Source organism: Camelus dromedarius, chromosome 20 (genome assembly GCF_036321535.1).
Source record: "Camelus dromedarius isolate mCamDro1 chromosome 20, mCamDro1.pat, whole genome shotgun sequence".
Lineage (NCBI taxonomy): Eukaryota > Metazoa > Chordata > Mammalia > Artiodactyla > Camelidae > Camelus > Camelus dromedarius.
Genome location: NC_087455.1, coordinates 21,496,088 through 21,508,443, shown reverse-complemented (window position 1 = coordinate 21,508,443; position 12,356 = coordinate 21,496,088). Strand labels below are relative to the sequence as shown.

General features: G+C 31.0%; 1 protein-coding gene across 1 annotated transcript in view; it reads right to left on the bottom strand.

The window, feature by feature from the left end:
* The window catches only part of CSMD3 (CUB and Sushi multiple domains 3), a 1,010,791-nt gene that overhangs the window by 265,783 nt on the left and 732,652 nt on the right, over nt 1-12,356 (bottom strand). The window contains exons 23-24 of the mRNA XM_064476888.1: nt 10,802-10,971; nt 3,618-3,774 (exon numbers count right to left, since the gene is read on the bottom strand). Coding sequence (XP_064332958.1) covers nt 3,618-3,774; nt 10,802-10,971 — 327 coding nt within the window. The remainder of the gene's footprint in view (nt 1-3,617; nt 3,775-10,801; nt 10,972-12,356) is intronic.

The following is a 12,356-nucleotide window of genomic DNA, read 5'->3' as shown; positions in this document are numbered from 1 at the left end:
AGAGTTAAAGCAGCTATCTTGTGACCATGTCACAACAAGCATGAGAATAAAAAGTGAACACTCTAGGAATGCCACAGCAAAAAAACAGGGGCATGGTTGTTGCCTAGTGCAGCAACTGAATCAAGACCTACTTATGCTTTTTCTCTTCACAACTCTTATATGATAAAAATACATCCTGGTTGTTTAAGCCATGGTTAGGTTTTCTACTGCTTGAAGCCAAAGCTGCATCTCAACCACTTTTTCCACTAGCCCATTTGCTATTTTTAGTGATTATATAATGAATGGACCAATAAGACAGTTGAAATAAAACACATTTTAAAGGCTTTTTTTCTAGAATATTTCTTCATTTTAATGTCATCCAAATGCAATTCTGTCTACTTAAAATTGAAATAACCAGACAGTAGCGAGTGTTATTAAATGAACAAACAGATAACAGAAAGAGATAAAAAGTGACTATTATTAGACAGGACAGGCATCACTAGATAAGGATGATCATAAAAAGGCCTGTTTATGCTAAAACTAGGATTGTGAGAAGCCTAGGCAAGTGGGATTAATCTGAATTAAATTATCTGCTGTATTTATCTTGAATCTGCTTAACATGTTCTTTCTAATCTCTGTGCCTTTCTTCATCCTATTCTCTTAGCCTGGAATACTCTCTACTATTTCTTTCTGTGGCCCATCAACACATCTTTAATACTACTTAATTCATGAATCCTTACCTGATCTGCCCTAGCCAAATTTCCTCTCTCCTGTCTCTAATCCTCTGCATCTCACAGTGTTCTCTCAGTTATTTCAGAAATAAAAGTGGAACAATTTTAAGGAGAACATACCACAAAATGGCAGGAGTGGAACTGGATTTAGGAATGACTGTATACACGGATTCATATACAAAACATGTTCTTTTCCATTTTTCCTTATATTTGAACACTTAGCAAATTCTCTCACGTCCAGAAATGAATTACTGTTTCTAAAAATTTTATGAGTATTTAAAATGCATGGCCTAGTAGAATCTTCTATATCACAAAAATATTTTAAAAAGTCAGTATTCAGACCACATATTAATTCATCAAGAAAATGTAAAAAGTTGCAATTAAACTAACACTGACTAAAGATATCACTAAGGGAAATGGCCCCATAAAGAACTATGCACAATATGTTTCAAAGAAAGTAAAACCACAATACCATGTGGTAACAGCTACAGTAGTTGTGGATATAGACTATAGCAAAAGGAGTGTTAAAAAATAGGCTAACTCTGGCTATAGGAATCAGGTAAGCACCAGTAGGGAAATATTTGAAATGGTCTTGAAGTTGAAGAGTTCACTTGATGTCCCAGGTGGGTGGGGAATCAAATATACTAGAAAGCAAAGTATATAAGGATGGGAAGAAGCTTCTTTAAAGCTAGGAAATTTGTGGTTAACTATTAAGATAATTGCAGATGTGCAGAAAGGTTGCCATTGTAAAAATCAGAAGTAACACTTAGGAACAAATAAAATTAATAACAGATGTGTTACTACTTCCAGGACCCTCCCCAAAAGAGGGGCTTGGAACATAGCCATTGGTTCAGAAAATCACAGGAGCATTTACTGACCTGGTCATATCCAGAGACACCTTGGAAGTAGACTATAAACATTTTACTTCCAGATCTGATACTGAAAAATTTTAGTTTCAGTTCTGATATGGAAAAATATTTATAGATATACATCTGCCCTTTTAAAAAAAATTGCTTTTATACCCTTTTCCCAATTCTATCGCTTTCCATGTTCATGATACATATCCTATAATGAAAAATCAAAGTCATTAAGAAAAGAAGGGTGACTGCAAATGTTTTCTTTTTAAGAATTTCTTCCCGTCCTTCCTTCCTTTTCTTCCTTCCTTTCTCCCTCCCTCCTTCTCTCTCTCTCTCTTTTTCTTTTTTTGACATCCAGTAGCTCGCATAGCAATGGCAATAAAGTTAATGGTTTTACTCCTTCCAATCACCTGAGCACCCCATACAATTTAAATACAGGTATGGCCTATGATACTCAGTATCTTTGCATCAATAATCTCAAGTTACATAGAATTTAAATATCAGAAAAGAAAATGTAGATTTCCTCTATGAAACCCATTGACATTTCAGACAAAGAGAAATGCAAAATGCACAGAACAAAGAAAGACCATTATGTAAACATTGAGCTATGATGTGAAAAATGTCACCAGCCCTGTCAGAAAACAGAAAGGGAAAGAGGACAGCAGATTAAAAAATATTTGCCCTTCTGAGCAGATCACACCAATTATATTTGAGCAATAATCCTCAATACTATTACTTTTAGTCCACCACACAGCAATATCTGTAAATATGATTTGCTTGGATTTTCATTTGTCTTTGGGAGGACTTCATAAGAAATCACATTGTATCCAATAGTTCTTAGGATTTAGAAATATGTATTCAACATCATTTTGTTAATGTATGTTGTGTTAATAAAGTAACAATTCGAGCACAGGTTGAAAAAAACCTTGAAGCAAACAAGGAGCAAGAATAATCTCTCAGTATTACATGTCCTTAAGTTTTCATGTCAGTAAGAAAGAATATTTTTACAAACAATAATTTGATTCAAATTCCTTTTAGAATCCCACGTGAATATCCTCAATGCTGTAATTTCTTCAGCTTCCCAATTTCTGTAATAGTTTTCATTCATCTGATTTCTTGAGAAAATTTATGGAAGTCAATAGATTTTTTCAAATGTTCTAACAGTAAAGATTTCTGAATATTGCTCTTAAGTTTATTTTGCTTTATTAAATGAGTATTCTGAACCTCCAAAAACTGATTTGATCTGGTAAATTGTAAATTTATTAAACACACAGCCAGTAATCACCTCAGTTTTACATGACTTTACTTTCCTAGAACAGTTCTTACACAGAGCAGAAACTCAATAAATATGCTATTTGAATATGATTTATTGTTCACTGATATAATTAGTGTATTTCTTAAATTATGGTACTAGTAAAATAAGTTCATTTAATTCATGTAACAATTGATGTAACCCACCTACTCATGGTTCTCAATGGTTCTGTCTTTGAGCTTCTACCTGTTTAAATGTCAGAATAGATGACTTGAGCCTAATACAATAGGTCTGTATAAATTTATTTTTAACAAGGCAATATAACACAAAAGCAAAGCAAACTAAAAACTTAGCTACTCTTCAGTATACAATCATCTAAAACCATCAGTTATCATTAATGGCTGACCAATTATACCTACCACACATATATTGTGTGTATTTTGCAATTACAGGTAGGAGCTCTAACATTGGATTCCCATTTATTAAAAGGTTTAATTGTATTTCTTAAATATTTCATGAGGAGAGTACTAACATTTTAAAATATATATATTAATAAGCTCAAAATCATGAATTACTTACACTTTATGAACCTTAGTTGTTTCAACTTTAAAATGGCAACAGTTAGAATATCTGCAATTTTTGAAGTTGTAGTTAGAATCAGATAAAATTATATATGTAGAAGGGAGATGTAAACTGCAAATTAATAATCAAATGTTGATGACCTGATCTGGTATACTGCAATTATTTAATACTTGGGATCATTGTTTGGCCATTTTTTTTTTCTTCCAAAATACTTACTGGTATAGACAAGTTGAAAGCCTTCATCTGTCCCTTCAGAATCAGAATTAAATTCTAGCCAGAGCTGGTTTGAAGTGCTACTGAGTGTCAGTCCTCTCATAGATGCACCAGTAAAAGCTCCTAGTAGATGAGTTGTTTTATCTTTTCCATCATAAATCTGTAAAATACATTCACAAATATAAAATATAAATAATTATTAAATATAATAAATTATTAAAAATAAATTTTATATTATAACTAATTTTTATTGGGTTCAACTTTTCTGCTTTCATCTGTGGATACATTTTAATAACTTTCAGTTTGTCAAAAACAGCCAAATGAAGAGAAAATACAAACTAAATAATTGTTGCAATTAAGTAAGCAGAAATTGGTTGTTGAAATTTATTTTTAATTTTTAAAAACATCTCTCCTAATCTTTTTTCCTGAAATATTCAATGCTAATGAAGAAAAAAGTTTAATGATAGCAGAAATCATTATTTTATTCCATATATAAAAATCATTCCAAAAATAATAATGTAAAAAGTAACAAATAACTCAACGTATATTTTGTTCTTTGCTCTGTGTCAGGTGCTGGGAATGTTTTTTTTTAAATTAAGACATCATTCTCAGCCTGAAAAAGATTTTTAAAAAAACCCAATATTGTCAGCCAAACATATTTATAATGAGTTTTTCTATTTTTTGAGCTATAAGCATATTTTTCCTTTTAAAAAATAAGCTTTCTTTAAGAAATAATTTAAAAAATAACCATTGAAAGGTAACGTATGAAAAAAAGCTAATATTTTCAAATTAAAAGAATTATCTTAAGCTCAGCTGGGAGAATCTAATTCAGCACCAAAACTAACAACAGTTTATTTAACAATGTAAAGTCAAAAGATGGAAAACAAATAATATGGAAACATCATTATAATTATCAAAGTAAAATGAAGTGTGATCATTCAGCCATGAAATTTTGGAAGCATGTATAAAATCATTAAATCAAAATGAGAAACAAGTGTTAATTAGGAAGGCTTTAAAAAGAAAAGAGTTTTATAGTTATGATCAAGTCAATACTGTTTGACTTGTAAATAAAATCCTTCAAATATATTCAAATACAGATGGGAACATAAAGGCAACAAGAAAGGACAAAGCAATGCAGCCAAAGACAAATTACATTTGAAGTAGACATGAATGCAATCATCCAAATGAGAAAATAAAGTAAACCAAATGTACCTATCATTTAAAAGTAAATTTATAGTACAGAGTGATTATATTGGGTCTGATCAGAACCACATAGAAATTTTGAGGTTATTACTTCTCATTTCTATTTTTATTTAAATCAGAATCTTTAATTATGTTTTTATTTATTTGGGCCTATTTTCCTTTTCCTTTTTTTTAAGTATAATGTTACTATTATTATTTTTGAGATTGTCTTAGTATCTATTTTTATTTTTCAGAAGTTTGTAAAATTAAAGAAGACTAAGGTAATTGTATAATAGTATACTTTTCAACTGAAAGGGAGAGGACTCTGATGCTCCCCATAGAAATATTCTCACTTAGCACCTAATTCAGATAATGAAGACTTATTTTTATGTCAAATGTAGAATTCCAACTTTTGTTGAGAACTAATATCATGAAATGCATTGAGGGCTTTTATAACATTAATGAAGTTCTTTGATGAGACTCTAATTTGTTATAATGTTGCAATTGATTGGGTAGTCTTACACTAGAATGGACTAGAACTTAATATTGCCATGTTTCAATTATCAAACCTTTTATAATGGATCAGCGCCTGAAATTAGTTATGGTGTACAGACCCTCTCCTAGATCCGGAAGGTCTATTACAATAAAATGCTTATCAACAGTCAAAACTGTGTTGTTGTTAATGACATAATGAAGGTATGATTAGAAGGCACAGGCCCAGTCATTTCTCTAAAAAATCAGCAAGTAGGGTGTTATCAGAACCCAAGAGCAAAAAGTACATAAAAAAGTAAAATCAAAAGAGAGAAACTACACATGTACATGAGAACAATCACACAAACCTTCAAATCATTTCTGCTTATGGATACTAGAATTCTCATATCTGGCCATTTGTTTTATAGGTTGATTTAAAATTTTAAATAATTTTTTTCTGATAAGTTGAGTAAGATGTCAAAGTTTGAATGAAAAAGAAAAAAATTTTTACAATCATTAATCAAAAAGGACAATATTCTAAATCTTAATATGTTCTTTCCAAAGATGATATGTAACAGAGAAGATAATACCTGTTTGTATTCAAATATGTATGTCTTTGTAACAGTTATATAATGTGTACTCAATTATAAGAGCTATTATGTTTTAAGTGAGGGAGTTGGGAGCACAATGAAGGGTCAGGTTTTCAAGGGCCTTAGCTTTGTGGTTACGTTCAAGTTCGAACTTTGTCATGAAAGCTGTATGGCCCGTCACAAATCATTTTACTTCTGAGATCCTCAATATGGGAGAAAAGGAAGGGTTTTATGAGTCCTAACATTGCACTCTATACAAAATGGTTATTTAGAGAGTGCTTTTGAGGGGGAAATAACAAAGGATTACCAATGAACAACAAGCCGAGTTGACACATACCTGTGGTGGATTAAAGAGATCACTGGTGTGCTAGAAAACGTTTAAAAACCAGCTCTCAAACAAACCAAATTGGTGAATGTATATATACATACATATATCTTTTTTAGTAACTTGTATTGATATAAAGAAAGGCTGACAAACTTTTTTCTAAAAAGGTTTAGATAGTAAATATTGTAGGCTTTTGAAACTTAACATCTCTGTGGCAACTATTCAATACTGCCATTCTAGCACAAAAATAGCCATAGACAATACGTGAAAGAACGAACATAGCTTTCTCTCAGTAAAATTTAATTTACAGAAACAGGTTTCAGTTCCAACTTGGCCCACAGACTGACATTTGTGAATCCCTGATTTAAGGGATGTGTAGCATGCTATTTACACATAGTAACAAAATATACAGTACTCATTATTTTAAATTTCAAAGAGTTAATTGATTCTTACAGGATGCTTTCAGTATTTTTTACCAAACTTTTGTATCTCCAACTTGTAACTGCAACTTGTAGACAAAGGTTGTTTCTAAGTGAATATTGCTTGATTTTTCATGTTAATAAGTAAAATAAACATGACACAATATAAATAATGTTATATCAGAACTTCACTGGTTTGTAGATGATATGAGCAACTTCTTTACTAAACTGAATAATAGTTTTCAAATACTTGAAAGTATATTTTCTTGATTTTTTGTGCTATTCACAATAAAATGACCACAGATACAAACTCTTTCTACTTATGTACAGACAATGAGCAAAACAATAAATCAAGTCAGATTTTGTAGTATTGCCTAATTTCTGCAGTGCAAATGTTAGAGCAGGCAGGTAACAAGAACCTCTCGACCCCGACATAAACACTCCTACTATGGCCAATATCAAGCTCTCAAGGTGACATCATTGAATACAGAGTTGGAAAGAGATGTACAACCTGTCACAGTATTTCTATCATAAAGATACAATACATATAACTAACCCAAAAAGCACTGTTAATAGTTAAAGTAGTAAAATAATTAGGAAATAATTGCATTTATCACCTCTGTTTTGAATATACTTTAATTGTAAGTTAATTTAATGGTAATCTAATTGTAACACAATTTATTTTTTAATAATGGCTATGTTTAACAACCAGCTCACAAAATTACTGAAAATTTAACAGGCTCTCACAAGTGGTACTGCCAGAACTCACACATAAATTAACAAAGAGCTTGAAAATAATACATCTTAGAAAACAACAACAGCAACACATGAACAGCCTTCTTTTCATACTTCTAAAAGAATGTTATTAATCAAGTCCTTCAACTATCTAGTTTTTCAAACATATGACATAATCTCCTAGCCTTTCCTTTCAGACTCCCAAAACCAATTTTGAGTTATTTTACTGACTCTTCTCCATAATCATCCATTTAGCCTGTATTTTGCATAAGAAATAAGCCTTTAAACTTCATAATGCTGACTGTGGTAAAAAGATCGCCTTGATTTTTGTCCCTGCTCCATTCCTTTGTCTAAACATAGTACTTAGTCTTTTTCTGAAAACAAAAACAAGCACAGCAACAATACAAACAAACATAGGGTTTCTGACTGGTATTCAGCTCTTGTCCTATTCAGCTGACAAGAGTTTTTCATTATTGCCTGTCTAAAGCCTACATAGAATCATCATCATCTATAAATGTTAATTGAAAGAATCAAGTTACATATTTTGAGTGAGGGATCATGAAGTTCAGTATTCTTGCCCATTGAAAGTAACAAACCCAAAGTAGGATATATTCCTAATTCCCAAACCTGCTGGTCATCACATAATCTGGAGAGCTCAATGAAAGTCCTTAGTTCCAAGTGCAGACCAATGGAAACAGTTTTCTCCAGATCTACTGAATCAGGAAATCTGGTAGTGGTGCCAGGAGTAAATAACCTAGAGTCCTCATATGATTGTCTATACTCGATACAAAATTTATTACTGTGGTTATAAATAACTAAAGTATTTATAAAAAGAAGGAAGAGGGAGAGACAGTGGGTGAGTGAGAAAACAAGTATCAGCCTTGATGATGAGCTCTCAGAGAGGAAAGCTGTTTGTGTGTGTGTGTGTGTGTGTGTGTGTGTGTGTGTGTGTGTAGATATAGATAAATACACACACATTTTGTTTTTTTGTTGTTGCTTCTGTTTTTGTCAGAATCCAATACAGTGATGAAACCAGAAAAAACCAAACCAAAACAAAACGAAACCTTCTTCCAAGCCTCATACTCACATAAAGAGTATTACGAGAGAATGTCATTCTAAAAAAGATAGCCAATCCTACCACATAAAGGAAGAAAATGCTTCCAAATCTCTTAGTCAAGGGGCATAGGACTCTATAATGGGCTATTTGTTTTTCTTATTTCTTATTTCCTACTTGGAATGGTGGAAGAGAACTGAGCCTACTAGGTTTAATACTGGAAAGTGCTGGGGTTGAGGATGGGCTCTCATGGACTACTTTGTGATTAGGTAAATGACCTTTCACCCTGAGAGAACTCTGGGCTTGGCAATCTTTGAGAATTAGTCATTTGTCTTTTGCAGTGTGTATCTGTCTGCTTGTACATGCCTAACTGTGCCTGTGTCAGTAAGTATCTTTGAACTAATAGTTGTCCACGGGATTAATGAGAAGAATAACATATAAGCATTTTACATTTTACACTGGTGGAGAGACCATGAAGACAGATGGCGTTTAAAAGTCCATACCAAACTGTCTCTATAGAGTGGTTTAGTGAAGTTATTTTAAAGCAATCATTTAGAATAAATCCCAGGTAAACCTACAGCTAGGACAATTTAATTGGTGTATTTTTATGTTAACACTTAGTGTGTAATTGTCTGAACTTTGGAACACATATTTTTTTTTCTAGGAAAGTTATAAAAATTTAAAAAAAATTCTAGGAATAAAAAATTTCATCCTTTCACTCATGAAAGAAAAATCGCTATGTAATGAAATCCACTAAAGAGCCTTAAATTGAGTTTTTCTGCCTTCCTTTGTCTCTCACTATCATATCCCCCAACAGTGTCACTTATTATTGAGGTCCCACCCTTCATTAAGGCAACACACATCACAAGTGCATGTGATCTTACTCCAAATAAGTAAGACATTAGTCAAAAAGCACTCTGAAGAACACATTACGGCTATTTTTTTAAAAGGCATTACCTGTTATCCCAAATGAATTTTCTAAATAATAAACATCATTCAGTATGGAAAAGTAATACATACATTTCAAGCATCACAAAGAGCAGAGAAACGTTTTAGGGATTGTGGGGAAGCACTTCTTGACTTTTAACTTATAAACACATGTTTATTATTGCTGCTTACGTGGTACAGATTACTAGCTACGCACGTATTTCTGATCTGTCTTGATACATTTTTCCCCACAGGTGAAAAAAATAATGCCTCAGTTCTAAGTACAAGCATCCCATTTATCTTAAATGTCGACTCCAGTTTAGCAAATAAAACATACTTTAAAAGGAAAATCCAAACAGTGAACTGGAGGTTGAAGAGATTACAATTTAATTTCTATTGACTATTAGGAAAAAGCCCAAGAAACAGGAAAGGGCTTAAATTAATACTAAAATTGTATATATCTCGGTGTACATCAGGAAATCTTTTCCATGTCTATACAAATCTTACAAGCATCTTTCCCATGTCTATACAAATCTTACAAGCATACAGTACTATCTGTGTTAAAGAACCATCAATTATCATCAAAATCATACTTTTTTAAAAAAAGAAAATAACCAACAATCTTAAAATCACTGCTTAAACAAAAATTACCCCATCCCTGTCAACTTGGGACATCGTATTTTTTTTTTTCAAGATTTGTGAAAACAGATTTATGTTGAATTTCTTACCTGGATTAAGGAAATATTGACAATGAGAAAAAAGGCATGTGATCATTTTTTAAATATTCAAATGTGATTTATAGAAGTATTAAATTTTTATTCCAACAATGAATATAAACTATATTTACCAAAACACTTACTTTGCAAACTAAAATCAGCAAGTATGAAAACATTTATTTTCCTAAAATTGTATCTTTAAATTTGATTATTTCAAATTTTTAAAATACATTAATAAATTTTACATGAAATTTTTATTACCAACAAAGTATATTTTTTCTTAAATAATTTACAGATATTGTTAGTTTTATATATTCAGAAATTATGAACTTGCTTATAGTCATTAGTGCAATAAGTTTTCCATGTATCAACAGAGATACAGTAAGTTACTTCATAAACATCAAAATAAAAAGTTACTGTATTTCTTTTTAAAATGACCATTCAAATGTTAATTATGTTTTATAGATAATATTTATTCAAAATAAGATATTTGGCAAAAAGTGTTCTTATTTTGGTGTTATTGAAACCTTAAAATTTATGTATTAAGAACAGAATACTTATTACAAATAAACATTAGAAACAAAACATTCTATGTCAATGAAAATAGTAACAGAAAAGAGGGAAATAATATATAATTTAAATTTATGAATGGCAGAATCAACTTATGGTTGATTAAATACATATATATATACATATATATGTATGTATGTATTAGGGTATACTTAATAATAAAAATGATCAAAATATAAATATTCTGAGTTCACCTACCTTAAGAACATCTCCTTGTGCTAAATGAAATGTTCTGGCTGAAATATTGATTCCCTTTCCTGCTTGAACCTGAATACTATAAATGCATTCATGGTTGTTTTCATAGTTTAGTGGATAATTTGGAGAGAGCAAAATTCCTTCATTATTTGTTGCAGATGCACCACATTCAGCTGCAGGTAAAACAAAATATTGAAGTACAGTTTAATAGAAAGCATTATCATGTCAAACAATACAATGTATGGAAATGTAAATGCGTTTTATTTTAACTAGAGCCTAACATGAAAATAATGTACAGAATGGCCGTATGTTGTAGATGATTCATCCCCTCTCAAATACTAAATAGGAAGAAGGAACTACTGCCCATGGACAGAACACTTGTACGTAAGTGGAAATAGAAATAGTTTCAGTATTCTCCCCGGGTGGATGAAAGGATAGCATGGAAAAGGATGAGAGCAAAAGATTTTCAGAATGCATTTTAAGTTTGCAGATCACTGATTAACTTTATTATTTTAAATTAATTATTTATTTTAAAGTATATAAAAAGGTAGAGAAACCATCTTCTTTTAGAATGATTCTTATTTGATCTTTTTACTTTTACCTTTTTAAAATTTGACCCTTTTTACCTCCCAGTAGTCAGCATTCTTCTAAGGACTTCAGTAACAAAAAGGACAATAAAGACTACAATGCCTTTGGAAACTAATATAATGGGTAAAACTCACTAACCAATCAATAAGTACAATGGATTGGGTATCTTTGGGAATTGTATCACCTTTCCTAGTTTAAAAGATAGAATGGATTAAGGTGTTCTCATAATCAGTACATGCTACTGCTAACCCTCCAGGACTTATTTTGCAAAATTTGAGGAGGTGTCTAATGGCTTAGGGAAAATTACGAATTTCTCATTTTTTTCATATTTAATTTTAATTTATTACATTAAAAAGCTTGTAGCAATATTGCAAAATCAAACAAGTCCTTATAATTTCCAAACATGTTCATTACGTCTCAGAAATTCAATGAACTTGGATTTCTGTCTTATTATAACTTGCTTTCTATTACCATACCATAGGCCAGGGAGAGTTATATTTTTCTAAGTTTTAACTAAACACAAAATAAAGCAAGTCATTATGTTCCAGAAATAATACTTTTAAAATAATTATTCATGGGAACAGCCATAGGAAATATTTAACAAGATGAAGGCTAATGAATTGCTTTACCCTTTAAACGCTAAAACATTAACTAAAATAAGGCAAAAGAAAAAAGCCTAATGAGAAAATGAAAATGATCCGGATGGAGCAGTCAGTATATATCAACATAGTGTAAAATAATAATAAAAACTAATAATGTGATGCTAAGAATCAACCAGTCACATGAAGTGTCGCCCAACAGAACTCTTCCAAGTTTCTTTTAAGATAAAAGAAAAACAAAAACGAAAACAAAAATTTATAGACTCCCAGTATTGATTCAGATTGTTTTTATATTACTTAAATATGTTCAAAGGTAAAACAGAAGTGCCCTTATGCTTTTAACTGTATACAATTATAGTACCAAAATAAGT